This window comes from Cebidichthys violaceus, unplaced genomic scaffold, assembly GCF_023349555.1.
Source record: "Cebidichthys violaceus isolate CVI_PGR_0920_01 unplaced genomic scaffold, fCebVio1.0.p SCAF_64, whole genome shotgun sequence".
In the NCBI taxonomy this organism is placed as follows: domain Eukaryota; kingdom Metazoa; phylum Chordata; class Actinopteri; order Perciformes; family Stichaeidae; genus Cebidichthys; species Cebidichthys violaceus.
This window is the reverse complement of record NW_027176861.1, coordinates 625,001-642,487: the sequence shown is the minus strand read 5'-3', so window position 1 is coordinate 642,487 and position 17,487 is coordinate 625,001. Positions and strand designations below refer to the sequence as shown.

Genomic DNA, 17,487 nt, shown 5'->3' with positions numbered 1-17,487 from the left:
CCATAGCAACACAAACAGATCGCTTCATTCTGACTCTGGATCAGGTGAACGGAGAACCGGTGGAACCGGTGGAACCGGTGGAACCCGACGGGGACGGGGAGGGACACCTGAGAGGGGCGTCGACCGAAAGAGACGATGGCTTCAGTCTCACCTGCACCTGCGAGAGGACACACAGGTCTCTCATCACACAGACAGAGAGACAGACAGACAGAGACAGAGAGAGAGACAGAGACATAGCGAGAGACAGAGACAGACAGAGAGACAGAGATGGCTACTGAATGGATTGCAGGGAAAATAGGTGAGTAGAGCAAAGGGGGAGGGATGAGAAGTGTTTGCATGGTCCTGATTTGCATGTCTTGTTGTCGATGTTGCTGCAGTAAAGTGTCAGAGGAGGTTTTAGTGGAAAACATCAACAAATATTCTGCTTTACCAGCAATTATGGTTCAAACCCACTGTTATTCCAAAGGATTGAGTCACAGACACTCGTCTAGTGACACAGTTCATCTATAACAAGATGATTAATAATAGAATTGATGTTACGTATCAAGATGTTGGGGTTAAAACCTGTATTTTTATTCATATTCATGAATTCATATGAATAAATCAAGTCAAAATCAACAGGTTCAGTGATTGTTTGCTGCAAATGATGTTAATAAGATGAATTATTTAAAGGGACAGTTCAGCGCTCTCCATGTGGACATCCAATCACTTTGAGAAATGTTGTTGAAAGATTTCATTCTGGACCAAACCAGTAACTTCAAAACAACCTCCGGTTCTTTAAAGTTCTTCAGCTGCATTCTCTCTAGTGTCCACCAGGGGGCGACTCCTCTGGTTGTATAGAAGTCTAGTCTAAAATGACTCTACTTCTCTCTTGATTTATTCCCTCAGTAAACATTGTAAACATGAGTTTATGGTCTCAGTCTCTAGTTTACAGTCTTCTTCAATACAGCATGATGTTCATTTAGTACATTATGCTCCATTTAGAGTCAAACAGACCAGAAAGCAGGGGATGATTTAGGGGCGGGGCTACATGCTGATTAAGTCATAACTCATAAACTAGAGCTTGAGACTATAAACTCATGTTTACAATGTTTACTGAGGGAATAAATCAAGAGAGAAGTAGAGTCATTTTAGACTAGACTTCTATACAACCAGAGGAGTTGCCCCCTGGTGGACACTAGAAGCTTTAGAACACAAAGCTTTGAAGAACTTTAAAGAACCGGAGGTTGACTCCTGGTTGTCGAGCTGCCATTAAAAGTAACTGTGAGCAAACAGTCGTGTTTGACTTTCATCATCTGGGAGAAACAGGTGATCGGAGCTTCAGGCAAATTCTAATATTTATTTTCAGATATTTTCTCATCTTGGCGCTCTGAGATAAACCCCACCCCTCTGGTGCTGCAGGGCACCAACCAAATCTAACACTCAAGTGGTTTTCATGTGTTTGTTCTGCAGTAGACATGGTGGACGACACCGTGAAGAAGGCTCTCGGTATAGAGGAGAAGGAGGACAAAGACAAAGGAGGCATCTTCTCAAAGATCTTCAACAGAGACGACGACGACGACGACGACAAGAAGAAGAAGAAGAGGGAGAAGGACGAAGACGACAAGAAGGAGAACTTCTTCTCAAAGATCTTCAACAGAGACGACGACGACGACAACACGAAGAAAGAGAGTAAATGTGGGTTTTCTGGTCTCTTCAGTGAGCTGGAGGGAGCCGCCTCTGCAGGAGGAGATGAGATGGGAGGAGGAGGAGGAGGAGGAGGAGGAGGAGGAGGAGGAGGAGGAGGAGGAGGAATGAACGCACAGAGTGTAAAAGTAAATGATGGAGGTATGTAATGTTCATCAATTATCAACAATAATCTGACACACCTGACAACTATTCCATCAAATTAAACACAATTTTATAAGAAATCCATAAGACAGTCTAAATAAAACCACAGCTGTGAATATTATATAGTACAATATACACAGATACATATATATATATATATATATATATATATATATCTGTGTATATAAACAGCTGGTCGCTGCCATTTAAACCACTGCAGAAGAAGAAGAGGTGATTAAAAAGCTGAAGTTCGTTTCACTTATTCATGTATTTTTCTTTTTTCTTTTGTCTTTAAAAATGAGAAGTTTAAAATATTTCAAACAATAATTATTGTCTCATGTTTGTTTCAGATCTGTTCGATGATCTGATGGATGTGGCCGAAGAAACATCTCAAGGGAAATAAAACGACTTCCTGACCTCTGAGAAAAAAGGAAAAAAGATTTTCTCAAAGACATAATATATATATATATATTATGTATATATTAATTTCCTCACATTTGCTGCTTGTTATTTCTCTTAAAGAACTACTTTACGTCCATTCACTCTGTATGCAACCCAAAATATATCTTAATATAATATATATATTAGAATTGATTGTTAAATATATATATTAGAATCAATTGTTAAATATATATATATTAGAATCGATTGTTAAATATATATATTAGAATCGATTGTTAAATATATATATTAGAATTGATTGTTAAATATATATATTAGAATTGATTGTTAAATATATATATATTAGAATTGATTGTTAAATATATATATATATATATATATATTAGAATTGATTGTTAAATATATATATTAGAATTGATCGTTAACATCTTAAAGGGACAGTTCAACATGAGAGAATCTCTGATTATTTAGCCTCACACATAAATACAACGGAGGTTATCTCTGGGAGTCGTATAGTTCAGAGACCACGTCTAATTAATGAAGTTTTAAAAAGCTGGATCATCAGACGATCGATGGTTCAGGTTCATTCCTCTGTTCTCCACACAGACTGGTGACCTGCGCTCAACCAACGTGATTGGTCAATAATCAGAAACCAGAGCGCTTACGTCACAAACCTCTAGTCCAGATTACTTCATATGGAGATTATGGTTAGCTTAGCTTAGCATAAAGACTCTGTCCAGAGTTTAAAATCAAACAAACCAACACCTGTAAAGGTCACTGTAATAAACAAGTCATATCTGGTTTGTTTGTACACAAACGGTTTTAATTTCTTATAGAATGTTGAACTATTCCTTAACGTATGTAACTACAATCAGCTTAACTCTGCATGTGTTTGGATTGATTACTGGATTTGTTCACGTCGGATATATTAACTGTGATTTACTTTGATAAAAGAAGTGAAGTAATGCATAAAACTGTTATGAGTGACACTGTGTTTTTAGGAAATGTAATATTAATCTATAAGTGGATCAATGAGCGTGTTTTTAACTGTGGTGATGTATAATAAAGAGTTTATGTCCTTAAAACGGAGTGATTTCATATTAATACAACTGTGATGAGTAAATAAGAATGTTACAGATGTGATTTGAACATCACTTTATGTTGTTGTTGTTGACACTGCTCTGGGTCATGTGGACGCATACAGGTAGGAGGTGTGTTCTGTCACGTGATGATCAACCCGGAAGAGACATCGCGAGGAGTGTCCGGCTGAACTGTTTCACGTCAGTTCTGTTTCTCTGATGAACATCCAGCACGTGGAGCAACAACGAGTTAATGAAGGACATCACGTGGATGCGCATTCTTACGTGCACGTCGTTACACTGAGACAAACAAACAAAGGACCGGCACGTCACGCCAAAGCAGGAGCGCGCGCAACGAGATGGAATGCGCGTTTGGGAACCAGGTGACTAAATGTGTGATGAAGAGCAGAACAACGTGTTCTTCTTCTTCTTCTTCTTCTTCTTCTTCTTCTTCTTCTTCTTCTTCTTCTTCTTCTTCTTCTTCTTCTTCTTTATTGTTGGCTGACAAACAATGAATGGATCAGGATGTGTAGTAGTAAATATAAACATAAAAACGGGTCTGAGATACTCACATATTACTTGATAACACTTGTTGAGTTCTTCTACAGAATATATATATTATATCTAAATGTTATTGTTCATATTTCTGACAATAACTCTTCTATTGTTTCCTCTGGTCCACTGTGGAACCTTTACCTCTTCCATGTTCTCCATGTTCTCCTGGTCAGCCCAGGGTCTCATCTCTGCTGTTCCTTCCTGCACATCTCCCCTCAAAGCTTCCTCCTTTCCTTTCCTTCCTCTGTTTCATGATGCTTCTGCTTCCTGTGGTGGTTTGATGCTGTCCTTTGTGCACGTGTGCAGTTTAAACTGTCCGAGTTATGACGTAAACTTATTTGTGTAATATTAATTTGAATACGAGTTTGTTTGCAGATGATCACCTGTTTTATGAATACGACACAGACATGTTTCTAGTGTAATCTACTGTATGTTACAGAGTAACGCTATAAATTAATGAGTTGTTAGACATTATAAAACCTTCATACAGTGTCTGTAAACATTGTGATGGTTCACACCGCTCATTAAATATGTCAGCTTCATTAAGAACCAAATCTAGTTTAAATATCTTCTGAAAGAACAAAAGGATTTGGTTTACTGACAATTGACTGTTTGTTAAGCCCCGCCCCCTTAATCACTTTTGCCACTCCTGTCATATATATATTATAAAATATATATTATAATATATATATAATATATATATATATATATTCAAAATCCTCAGTGACGTTTGGAGAACTGTGTCTTTGAATTTAGACAGAAATAGACAACAGGTAAATATTCCTACTTGATATTTTTAGACATTATGTATAAACATATGTTTCAAATGTGTCGTTCTCAGAAGACGTTCTTAAACAACAAAACAATTTATTTCTGATGTTTGAAATGTGTTTGTTCTACTGATCACACATAAAGCAGTGACAGAGTGTGTGTGTGTGTGTGTGTGTGTGTGTGTGTGTGTGTGTGTGTGTGTGTGTGTGTGTTTTCTTCAGGTACTTCAAAAACTATGAAAGAAGTGGTTCTGAACATATTTGAAGGATATTTAATCGTTAAAAAAGAAATAGACAACAGCAGCGTCTCATAGTTTATTTTGTGGTATTTTGTTTTATTGTACAGTTAATATAGAAGGAGACAGGAAACAAGGGTAGAGAGACGTGTGACTAACCCGGGCTAGCTAACTAGCTGACTGAGCTAAAGTTAGCTGATTGAGCTTATGTTAGCTGATTGAGCTTATGTTAGCTGATTGAGCTTATGTTAGCTGATTGAGCTTATGTTAGCTGATTGAGCTAACGTTAGCTGATTGAGCTAACGTTAGCTCCAAGAGTTGGTTGAACACTAGCGTAGTTAGTCAATGAGAAGGTCCTTGTCCTCGGTTAGCGGCTCACATTAGAGCAGAGAAACTTCAGAGCAGCTGAAGGTCCAGCAGGGTGAGGTCCTGACTGATGGGGACGCTGTTCTCGTCGCACAGGAAGTGGCTGCGGACGGTGATGACGAAGGATTTTCTTGGGAGGGAGAGGAAGCTCTGGATCCTCTCTGCTGCCACCTGGATGTGCTTCAGCTCTGATCCTGGAGCTGAGAGACAGAAGTAAATATAAAGAAGTCTACGCTCCTGGATTAGGATCGACAGGAAGTCCCTCTGTGTCCCACCTGAGCTCCTGCTGAGTTTATCAGGCGGAGCCTCGAGGATCTTCTGCAGCGGAACCGGAGGAACCTGAACGAGCACCTGACGGCTGCCCCGCCCACTCACTGTCAGCACACCTGGCCTGAAACACACACACACACACACACACACACACACACACACACACACACGTCATTTTAGAGTTTGTCTATTTTAAGATATAATTCAAAGGGTTGTAGCCCCGCCCACCAGCGGTAGTAGTACCTGTAGTAGTAGTAGTAGCAGTACCTGTAGTAGTAGTAGTAGTAGTAGTAGTAGTAGTACCTGTAGTAGTAGTAGTAGCAGTACCTGTAGTAGTAGTAGTAGTAGTAGCAGTACCTGTTGTACTAGTACTAGTAGTAGTAGTACCTGTAGTAGCGGCGTACAGCGGTGTGGGGCAGACAGGGGTAACAAGGACCATAGATTCCATTTTCATCGGTATCAAGTTCGGCGGAGCAGCGACCACAGCCGGTGTAGGTGATGTCACCATTCAGCGCCACCAGGATACCGTCGAGCGGCGTAGAGCTGTCCAGGACCGGTTGAGGTGCATTTTGGGAAGGCGGAGAGTCCTCGAAGTGGAAGGCTGTGACCTGGACTCTGAGCTCCACATCACCTGGTGGAGGACACCGCAAAAGCGCTCATCACATGAACGCCCTGACTTCCCTCTGGTGCACCTCAGGGTTCATGTTTAGGTCCTATACTTTTCTAGAAACTCACCGCTGTATTTCTGAGACAGCAGCGTGTCGAGGTCCAGCTCCAGACTGCTGCTGTTTCCTGTGCGGACGGGTCGCGGTCGAAGGAAGTCCTGCGCCCGGCGGTTGGTGGGGTCCAGGGGCCGGGCCGAGCTCCAGGGGGTGGAATGCAGCTCGGCGAGGTCCGAGGTCAAACCCTCCCTGACGAGGAGGAACTGAAACTCCCAGACAGACGCTGAAGGATACGGAGGATTACGGGGTGAGTCAGTGTCTTCACGCATGTACGTGTGTGTGTGTGTGTGTGTGTGTGTGTGTGTGTGTGTGTGTGTGTGTGTGTGTGTGTGTGTGTGTGTGTGTGTGTGTGTGTACCTCTGTCTCTGTTGAAGCGAGGCAGCCAGTCCACAGCGGCTCCCCACAACAGCAGCGCCCCCTGCTGGCCGTGCGGCTGCTCCACAGTCAGAACGGCCTGCAGCTGAACGGCTGACCTGAAGCAAGACTCCGCCTCACTCCGCCAAGCTGACAACCATCCATTTCATCAAAGATCATCAAAACCAACGCATCAAAATCAACCGATGTTTTGATCACAATGTGTTAATAAGGAACCAGACACAGCAGAGAAACAGGACGTTCTGTTACCCATAATGCCGCTGTGTTATCGACCCGCCCACCTGTGCTGATGTGTGTGTGCGTGACACGCAGCAGAGCGTGGACCAGCGTGTTGACTCTCAGCGACCTCAGGGTGGCGTAGGGGAGGCGGCTCAGGTCCTGAGGCGGGCGGAGGTTCAGAGACACCAGCAGGGGGCGCCGCTCCCGAAGAAAGCCGCACAGAGAGCTGAGAGCTCGGGCGTTAACGTGCCGAGGAGCTAGAGAGAGAGAGAGAGAGAGAGAGAGAGAAAGAGAGAGAGAGAGAGAGAGAGAGAGAGGATTGGACCACAGCTCAGGAGGAGGAGGAGGAGGAAGGCTGCTGATTGGTCGTACCTGGCGGTGAGGTGGAGGCGGTGATCCGTCCCAGGTTGAGCAGTTTGCTGCTGAAGGTGGACTGCAGCACCGTCTCTCCTCTCCACCGGTCTTCATTCACCTGCAGTCCTGATCGGAGACCACAGAGAGGGAAGAACCACGACGAAGAACCACGACCTTCATGTGCGTCACGGAGCTCATTTCACGATGCAATATGCTTTAAAGCGGTGAGTTATACAATCACGCATCTACATTTCTGTACCTGTGATGAGCAGAACGTCTCCAGGACTGACGGTCGACGCCCAGAACGCCGCCCGTCTCCACAGCACCACCTTCATCTCGACACCCGATTGGTCCGTCACCACGATGGACGCCAGAGGGACGGAGGTTCCTGCCGCCGGCCCGGACTTCACCTTCAGTCCGACAAAATCAAAAGGCGTTACCTCCAGAACGTTGGTAGGAGTCCGACGAATTAAAGAAGGCGTTCCTTTACTTTAATCACAATGTTTAGCCACACTAGCTGTGTCGTTCTACTCGACATCAAGTCCGGACATTCGTGTTCCCCAGAGGACGAACCCTCCTGACTCTTCCATCATAGCGCCATCATCAGGTCAGCATGTGAAATGTGTCCAAGACTTTGCTTTATGACCAAATACCTGCAGAACTAAACGCATTCATCAGCCTCAGCTGGACTCTAGTTATGTTAGCGTGCTAACACAACATGAACATTACACCTGCACAACGTCAGCACGTCAGCACGTTAGCATCGTTAGCATCGTATCGTTGTATATTATGTAAGAAATCATCTCAACATAATTCTAGTTTCATGAGACACGTCGTAACACCTCCACTCACCTTCACCTCCTTCAGGTGACAGGGGTGAACCACCGCCACCAGAACCGAGTGCCGAACCCCCCGTCTGTCACACCGGATCAGAAGTGTGGTGGGACCTCGGAGCCCGGCGGTGGCGGCGGTGTCTTCGGCCCTGAGGTTCTCTGAGGTTCTAGCTTTCTTGGAATCAGGGGGTTTGGAAGAAGAGTCTTGGGGGGTCCTGGACTCCTGGGAGCAGAGCACCCCGTCTGCGGTGACCTCGACCACGACGCCCCCTTCCTCCGCCCTCGGGGTCGGGCAGCGTTGGCCGGAGAGCTCGGGGGAGGCTCCCGGTGACGGGGTCACGGGGCTGAAGAGCTCCGGCGTGCTGGAGGAGACGGATGGAGGCGTTTGGGTGTTCTTGGGCGGGGTTTGAGGGGGCGGGGTTTTCTCAGAGCCGGTTGCTGATTGGACTCCACTCCTGCCTCTCAGGATTAACGCCTGACTCAGAGTCCAGGTGGTGAGGAACTGAGTCTGGGCGGACAGAGGAGGTTCAGGTTCTGGTTTCACTGGTTCTGGTTGAGCTGCAGGGAAACAGCTGTCCAGATACTCTAGAACTGAGGCCGAACACTGGTCCTCCGGTCCGGCCTCTGATTCTTCGTCCCTCCTCGGGATCCTGTCTGCAGGTCTGAGATGACACGAGTCCTGATCTCTGTCTGGTTCCCGGTCCTGGATGTGTGACCTCGACGTTGATCCATCTGCTTCTTTGGTCTTTGTTCGTTCCTCCAACAGACGGTTTCCAGCTTCGTCTGAAACATGAGAACATTATTTGTATTATTTCTCTCACACTCTTTTCACAGATTGTCACTCTGTCATGTTTGTACAGTAAATATGAAGCTACAGCTAGTTAGCATAGCTTAGCATAAAGAGTGGAAACAGAGGAGAACAGCTAGCCTGGCTCCGTCCTAAAGAGAACTAAATGCACCAACCAGCTCTGACCGTCGGTAAAACTATTCCTACAAACGTCTTGATTTGTCCGACCAAAAAAACCCAAAATACAGTACATTTGACTTTTTGGTTGATTTCATTGATTCGGTATAAAAACAGTTCAGGAAATTTAAATTAAATCAGAAAAAACACCCAAAACTAAAACACTAAAATGAATTAAATGTAAATAAATTGATTATTCGCAATTTGTAACACACAGAAATACAAATAACAAATATAAGAGACAGAAAACACATTTAAAAAAATGAATAACAACGATGCACTTCTCACTAAATATAATAATATAATAAACTGACCCCGTTTGGGTCCCTGAACGCCTCACCTGCTGCAGGCCTCAGGCGTCCATTCTGCCAGGTGAGCTCCAGGTGTCTCCATTCGTTAAGAGGAGGAAGAAGAGAAGAAGAACAAGGAGGAGGAAGAGGAGAAGAAGGAGGAAGAGGAGGAGGAGCCCCCAGGAAGACGTGGATCTTCGGCCGCTCACACATCACGTCTTCTGAGGAGGAAAAGTAGGGAAGTTCATTCACGTCTGAAAGATGAAAGATGTCTGAGACGTGAGAGCATTAATATTCTCTTTTCTTTGTTCTCATGGCTCCACATGATCTCCATGTCTTTGATCCCGTTACCATGTTTAACAGACGCGTGTCTCAACCCCGAATCAGTAACACGATCGGCTACCAAACCACCCTGAGAGCAGGTCACACTATTCTGTGTGACTTCTCCATCCTGGTCTTTCCTCTCAACCTCACACTGACTGGAATAGCTGGAGATGAAGGTGTTCCTCACCGTTGGACGTTTCTTACACAACGATGACTCTGCAGAAAGGTCTCAGTGAGGAGGCACAACATCTGGGAACAATAGCCGGGCGGCTCCACCAATCAGAGGGCGGGATGCTGGGGGAGGCGAGCAGACTGGGTCTGTAGTCGTCCGTCTATATCAGTTGCTTTTGTTTTCATCAACGCTTTGAGCTCGTTGTCAACAGATGACGTGAAGTGTAACGTTAACGTGATATCTAAATGATTTGACATACAAATAAAACACTAAATAAAGGATGTCAGACTTGACTTGAGCAACATTTAAGTCAAACAAACAAAAACAAACAACAAAACATCTGGTCTGATATCTGCTGCTCTATCGCTGTTTTCAGTCTCTGTCACATTGCTGCTCTCCAGAGGTTGAACCTCTTCATTCTAATGAGCACACGGTCTCGTCCTTGTGACTAAAACAACCTGAACTAAAGTGTGTATATATATATATATATATATATATATATATATATATATATATATATATATATACACATACATACATACATACATACATACATACATACATACATACATACATATATATATACTCTGCAGCCTGTAGGGGGCGCCAGCAGCGCGTCACACTGAAGTAAAAACTCATGAAAGATGAATTTATTAATCTGAACTGAATCATTTCTCAGGTGAAGCAGAACATTTTAAAAATGATTATTCAAATTGTATTATTATTATTATTTAAATGATTTAAAGAAAACATAGTTACATTAATATTTGGTGTATATATATATATATATATATAAATATATATAATAAAAATCATTATGAATTTCTGATGAATTGGTATTATAAAATGCAAACACCCCCCCGCTCAGATAGAGTGTCAGTGACTCAGCTGCTGCCGTCGGTCACACTGAGCCGTAATCACCGAGTCCTCGTTTAAACTGTGACCTTAAAGCAGACTGGACCTCTGGCGCCCCTAGAGGCTGCACACAGGACTGACGATTAAACAAACCCGTCACAATAAAAGCCCTCAATTCAAAGTGTTATTAAAGTAAAAGCTCAACGATGTCTGCATCAAAATGAATGATATGTATAATAATCAGTGATGCATTAATGTGTTCATCGCTCATTTTAACGACTTTATATAAATCTGTAATAACTCGTCATTCTTAAACTAAATACAAGTAGAGCAGTAGAAAGTACAACATGTACCTCTGAGATGTGGTAGAATGAAGTATTAAGTAAAGCACAACATGGAAATACTCAGGTAAAGTACAAGTATCTCAAGACTGTAAGTATAGTACTTAGGTAAATGTACTTAGTTACTCTTTACCACTGAAATATAGTAAATGGTAAGTAATGACCTTATATATATAAAGATATAAATATATATATAGTATTAAGATATTTCTTACATATTTTATAGATATTGTTTTATTTGTTCTGTATATGTTTTGTATATTTTACTGATATTTAACTTGTGTTTAAAAATATATCTTTAATAATATATTTCAGAATTTTTTCAGAAATATTACAGATATTTTTTAGGATAAATGTGTTTTTTTACAAATGTATCTGAATTAAGTTTGACTTTTAAAACTCACTCCGAGTTTATTAAATGAGACACAAAGTGAGACGATTTAACGAGGACTAAGTTTAGAAAAGACATTTAAAACCTCCACTCTCTCTCTCTCACACACACACACACACACACACACACAGATAATAAATAAATAACTAGACTTTATTGGTGTGTAAACTCTCCCATGACGCTAAAATTGTAGTTACGACCTTTTCTGTTTGTAAACTAACTGAATACATTGTCGATTTGTGTTGGAATGAATAAAGTTGTAAATGAAGTATAAATATTTCACTTCCGCAAAAACTATAGATATGTGCTTTTATTTTGAATGTTGGAACCGGCTGTTCAATGTGTACTAATTCCAGCTAGCTTCCCGCTAGCTAAAACAACCATAAAGCTACGGGGACATGTCAAATAAATAAAAGAAAGAACATATCCGAGATGTAACATTCACTTTCCTCATCTTTGTGTCTGATTCGCTTCACGTTCTGTGTCTTACGGTCCAGTTTAATCCCGTTTTAAACGGGGTTAAACGGGATTAAAGTACGTAAAGTTCTGCTAACATACGCGACCCTCCTCGGTGACGTTTTTGACAGTTTAACGAAGTGTCTCGTGTTGATTTACGTTCTTCAGGTTTAAACACACACACACACACGCACACAGCCGCACGCGCCCACGCAGCAGGAAGAGGCGGCGGGGAGGGAAAAGAAGGAGGAGCCGCCTCGCGCCGCTACAAGTGTTCGTATTACCCGACATACCCTCCGACTGTGTAGTCCGGTTCTCACGTCGGTAAACTTCTCTAAAAGCTAACAAAATGTACCGGTACTTCGGAGAGATACTCACCCGAGGAGCGGGCACCGTCCTGGGCTCCGGTGGCTCCGTCGCCGCCCTCGACTCGGCTCTCCCGGCGTCCCTGCTGCGGTACCGCGGCTACAGCCAGGTAGCGGATCGAGACAACAAGGACGATCCCAACTTCTTCTCCATGGTGGAGGGCTTCTTCGACCGCGGCGCCGCTATGGTGGAGGACCAGCTGGTGGAGGGACTGAGGACCCGGGAGTCCGCAGAGCAGAAGAGGAAGCGGGTCCGCGGGATCCTGAGGATCATCAAACCGTGTAACCACGTGCTCAGCCTCTGTTTCCCCATCAAGAAGGACAACGGGGAGTGGGAGGTGATCGAGGGCTACCGGGCTCAGCACAGCCAGCACCGGACCCCGTGCAAGGGAGGTGAGACTTTATTATTAATATTAATATTATAATATATAATATACAACAACAGCACCGGACCCGTGCAAGGGAGGTGAGACTTTATTATTAATATTAATATTATAATATATAATATACAACAACAGCACCGGACCCGTGCAAGGGAGGTGAGACTTTATTATAAGTTTATAAAATCCACTTAAATCCACATTGTGACTTTTTAGTACAAGTCAATGGAGGAAGTACATGGACACAACTACTGTACAAGTTTGAGGTACTTTTGAATCTGGTGATTAACTTTAAATACCTGACGTTCAAAGAGAGAAACTTCTCAGCAACATGTTGCATTTAAAGTACAAGTACACATGTGTGTATTTCATCATTGTACGACCCTTCGGAGGGCCCGACCCCTATGTTGGAAAACAATAGTACAATATATAATAATACGTTATTCTCAGAACTGCAGAACCAGTACTTCTGATAATACCACTACTTTGACTTCAATGGACTGTTGACTGATTAGTGGAAGTCAATGAGAATCTATTGAAATGGTTCGTTTCATAGTTTAACACTTTTGTTTTAATCAAAATGTCCAAAGTAAAAGCTTTAAAGGGACGGTGGTACTTCTGCATACACGGTGTATTACTACAGTAGTAGAGACCGGTCCACCGTGGACAGACCCAGGTCCTCCAGCAGAGACCTGTCCACCGTGGACAGACCCAGACTTTAATCTTTTGGGTGTCTAAAATACGTCCACAGCAGTACACGGCTTTGGTCCCGTGCTAGTACTCGTGTGTGTTTCTACTGTAGTAATACACTGAGTATGTAGAAGTACCTCATACAGCTGCAGTCCGTCTGGTTTCTCTTCCTGAATGATGGATCCAGTCTACCGCCCCCTGCTGGTGTGGAGGGTTATCTCTAGGCTAGTTGGTCGTTTGCTGTCGTCTTCGCGGTGCGTTCAAGTGCAACTTTTTTAGTCCAAAAACCTTCATAATAAATGTAGAAACTCTTTAGAACCAATCTAAGAAGTATATGACTGAAGTTACATTATTGGAACAATAGCGATCATTGTACTCAGTCCATTAATCTGGTTGTATCAAACATTTAAAAAAACGTGAATTATTACGTTTTCTAGAACGAACTTCCATCAAATGTCTCGTTTCTGACATTTGAGAAGCTGAAAACATCAAATGTTTAGACGTGTTTGAAATGATTAATGAGTCTTTAATCAGTGTGTGTGTGTGTGTGTGTGTGTGTGTGTGTGTGTGTGTGTGTGTGTGTGTGTGTGTGTGTGTGTGTGTGTGTGTGTGTGGGTGGGTGGGTGTGGTTTCATGTCGTGCAGGCTTGATGTGTTTTAAGGTGGAGAGGTTTCCTCCCCTGGTAGGAATGCAGACAGTCGTGTGTGTGTGTGTGTGTGTGTGTTGGTTTGAGTGTGTGTGTGTTTGTGTGTGTGTGTGTGTGTTGGTGTGACTGTGTGTGTGTGTTTGTGTGTGTGTGTGTGTGTTGGTGTGTGTGTTGGTGTGACTGTGTGTGTGTGTGTGTGTGTGTGTGTGTGTGTTGGTGTGGGTGTGTGTGTGTGTGTGTGTGTGTTGGTTTGACTGTGTGTGTGTGTGTGTGTGTGTGTGTGTGTGTGTTGGTTTGACTGTGTGTGTGTGTGTGTGTGTGTGTGTGTGTGTGTGTGTGTGTGTGTGTGTGTGTTGGTGTGGGTGTGTGTGTGTGTGTGTGTGTGTTGGTTTGACTGTGTGTGTGTGTGTGTGTGTGTGTGTGTGTGTTGGTTTGACTGTGTGTGTGTGTGTGTGTGTGTGTGTGTGTGTGTGTGTTCACCTCTCTGCTTCCTGACTGTAGACCTGTGGACAGTTGCAGCACAGGGCTGGTTGTAGTACTCTGTTGGTAGTAGTTTAAATACTGGCGTCCTTTAAGCTGTGGCGGTGCTCGGCTTGTGATTGGCTCAGGCGGGGGGGTTGTGGGCGGGACCTCGATCACTGCTGCGGCTCCAGAATGACTTCAAGATGGCCGCTCCTTTAGTAGAGTGGACAGGAAGTGGAGCGGCGGCGTGTAGAAACATCTTTTTATTTAAATGTCTACGTTCCATCAGGGCGTCAGCAGCCAATCACAGCGCACGGGGGCGGGGCTTAAAAGCGCACCGTGTGTTCAGTGTGTTTGAGGCCCGACTGTGTTTGTTCTGGAGGTCAGAGTCCAGCAGCCGAACCCTGGTCCTGGTGAACCCCGGGTCTCTGGAGGTCTGTCCTCTCAGCTGCTCTGGTTTTGATCACACTGGATCAGGTGTGGAGTGGATGAGGAGGTACCAACAGAACCCAGATGTTGTGGTTCAGTCACAGTCCTACATGAAGCTGATCACAACCAGGTCTGAGGACCTCCTTGAGGAACTGGGTCACGATTGTGTTTTTAGTACAAATCGGTATATTTGTTTGTTTCCCTTATTACCATAGTACTCTATGGTCTGTAGTACTGTGGTCCGGTACTACAGACCATAGAGTACTATGGTCATGATCATAGTACTCTATGGTCTGTAGTACTGTGGTCCGGTACTACAGACCATAGAGTACTATGGTCATGATCATAGTACTCTGTAGTATTTTCTACTGTGAGGCGGTACCACACACACACACACACACACACACACACACACACACACACACACACACACACACACACACACTGGTCTCGGTGGTAACAGATGTTGAACACCTGGGGGAGAAGAGATGGACTGATGTAGAAGCTCCGCCTCCTGACCAATCAGAGCTAAACACAAACCGACTGTTTAAATGTGTTTAAATTAACATATTCATAATGTACATGAAGTACACATGTAGTGTGGTCTATTTAACTACTTCATATTTATCTCTTTATTTATAAAATGTTTGTGATTGGTCAGATGCTGCAAACCCCGCCCCCTTTATTATTATGATTATGATAAAAATCAGTTCATTAACTCTGAAGTGTAAAAGTATTTTACTACGTCTTTGTTTCAGACGACAGCTCTTAAATAGTACTACACTTGAGTACATTTTACAGGTACTTTACATCCTCTACTACTCTGTACTTCTACATCTCAGAGGTAAATGTACTTTTTACATTTGTTTACTAGCTTTAGTTACTTTACAGGTTCAGATTATTGATAAACTAATACATGATGGCGACTTTTTAAAGTGATGAACACATTAATACATCAATAATATATAGATATGTATATATTATTCAGCAGAGAGTACTTTATACTTTGTACTTTTTACTTTTTACGTGTCGTCTGGTGATGGTGCTGTTCTCAGTGAGAAGACCAACAGTGGGTGTGGTTGTTTACTGATGAACTCTTTGTTCCTGACGTGACTCCTCACTCTGCTTCCTGCTTCCTCACTCCGCTTCCTGCTTCCTCACTCCGCTTCTTTCTGCTGACTGTGCCTTTTTCAGTGAAGAATAACCACCAACGTTTAAAGACGTGTGCAAAAAGAAAAGTCTTAAACGTATAAAAGCAGAGAACAACTTCCTTCCCTCTCTCTCTCTCTCTCTCTCTCTCTCTCTCTCTCTCTCTCTCTCTCTCTCTCTCTCTCTCTCTCTCTCGTTCTTCTATTTGTCTCTCAGAGCTGCAGCCATTTTGTTCAGTTGTGTGTGTGTGTGTGTGTGTGTGTGTGTGTGTGTGTACAGACGCGTGTGAACAGGCCGTTGTGTGTTGGCTTCTCTCCACTTTCTGTCTGCTGTTAACGTTCCAGCGGTGGAGCTCTTAAAGAGACAGTAGTGTGGTTGTATGAGGTACTTCTACACAGTCACAGTATTACTACAGTACAGACGCAGTAGTGAAAGAATCAATATCAGTGTTTACAACATCTACACCTCTTCACCTTTCTGACAGCAACTGAAGCTGTTCTCTCTTCTCTCTTTACACACACCAGACTCTTAACGTTCCCTCTCTTAACGTTCCCTCTCTTAACGTTCCCTCTCTTAACGCTCCGTCTCTTAACGCTCCCTCTCTTAACGTTCCGTCTCTTAACGTTCCGTCTCTTAACGTTCCGTCTCTTAACGTTCCCTCTCTTAACGTTCCGTCTCTTAACGTTCCCTCTCTTAACGTTCCCTCTCTTAACGCTCCCTCTCTTAACGTTCCGTCTCTTAACGTTCCGTCTCTTAACGTTCCGTCTCTTAACGTTCCCTCTCTTAACGTTCCGTCTCTTAACGTTCCGTCTCTTAACGTTCCCTCTCTTAACGTTCCCTCTCTTAACGTTCCGTCTCTTAACGTTCCCTCTCTTAACGTTCCGTCTCTTAACGTTCCCTCTCTTAACGTTCCGTCTCTTAACGTTCCATCTCTTAACGTTCCCTCTCTTAACGTTCCCTCTCTTAACGTTCCGTCTCTTAACGTTCCCTCTCTTAACGCTCCCTCTCTTAACGTTCCCTCTCTTAACGTTCCCTCTCTTAACGTTCCCTCTCTTAACGTTCCGTCTCTTAACGTTCCCTCTCTTAACGTTCCCTCTCTTAACGTTCCGTCTCTTAACTTTCAGTCTCTTAACGTTCCGTCTCTTAACGTTCCCTCTCTTAACGTTCCGTCTCTTAACGTTCCGTCTCTTAACTTTCAGTCTCTTAACGTTCCGTCTCTTAACGTTCCCTCTCTTAACGTTCCGTTTCTTAACGTTCCCTCTCTTAACGTTCCCTCTCTTAACGTTCCGTCTCTTAACGTTCCGTCTCTTAACTTTCAGTCTCTTAACGTTCCGTCTCTTAACGTTCCCTCTCTTAACGTTCCGTCTCTTAACGTTCCGTCTCTTAACTTTCAGTCTCTTAACGTTCCGTCTCTTAACGTTCCGTCTCTTAACGTTCCTGATTCCTGAATCCATCTTCTTTTTCTTTTTTTAAAGCCTCTGAGTCGCTGAAACCTGCTGGTGGCATTGAAGAGTAATGTTTTCTTTAAACTTTAAACCGTTTGTCTCAGCCAGAAGCTGTAA

General features: G+C 43.5%; 2 protein-coding genes across 3 annotated transcripts in view; one reads left to right on the top strand and one right to left on the bottom strand.

The window, feature by feature from the left end:
- Window positions 1–4,944: 4,944 nt before the first annotated feature.
- shld2 (shieldin complex subunit 2) overlaps window positions 4,945–17,487 on the bottom strand; it is a 13,258-nt gene continuing 715 nt past the window's right edge. Inside the window, exons 2-12 of the mRNA XM_068734422.1 lie at window positions 12,183–12,518; window positions 9,316–9,486; window positions 8,031–8,794; window positions 7,438–7,588; window positions 7,197–7,352; window positions 6,887–7,081; window positions 6,588–6,734; window positions 6,244–6,453; window positions 5,896–6,139; window positions 5,514–5,629; window positions 4,945–5,438 (exon numbers count right to left, since the gene is read on the bottom strand). Coding sequence (XP_068590523.1) covers window positions 5,269–5,438; window positions 5,514–5,629; window positions 5,896–6,139; window positions 6,244–6,453; window positions 6,588–6,734; window positions 6,887–7,081; window positions 7,197–7,352; window positions 7,438–7,588; window positions 8,031–8,794; window positions 9,316–9,486; window positions 12,183–12,518 — 2,660 coding nt within the window. The 3' untranslated portion in view covers window positions 4,945–5,268. The remainder of the gene's footprint in view (window positions 5,439–5,513; window positions 5,630–5,895; window positions 6,140–6,243; window positions 6,454–6,587; window positions 6,735–6,886; window positions 7,082–7,196; window positions 7,353–7,437; window positions 7,589–8,030; window positions 8,795–9,315; window positions 9,487–12,182; window positions 12,519–17,487) is intronic.
- Window positions 12,046–17,487, top strand: part of LOC137890292 (glutamate dehydrogenase 1, mitochondrial) — a 14,756-nt gene continuing 9,314 nt past the window's right edge. Inside the window, exon 1 of one of the 2 annotated variants that reach the window (XM_068734474.1) lies at window positions 12,046–12,562. In XM_068734474.1, the coding sequence (XP_068590575.1) occupies window positions 12,154–12,562 (409 nt within the window). In that variant the 5' untranslated portion in view covers window positions 12,046–12,153. Of the gene's footprint in view, window positions 12,563–12,700; window positions 12,709–17,487 lie in introns of those variants that run through there. The other variant, XM_068734475.1, reaches the window with a different exon arrangement.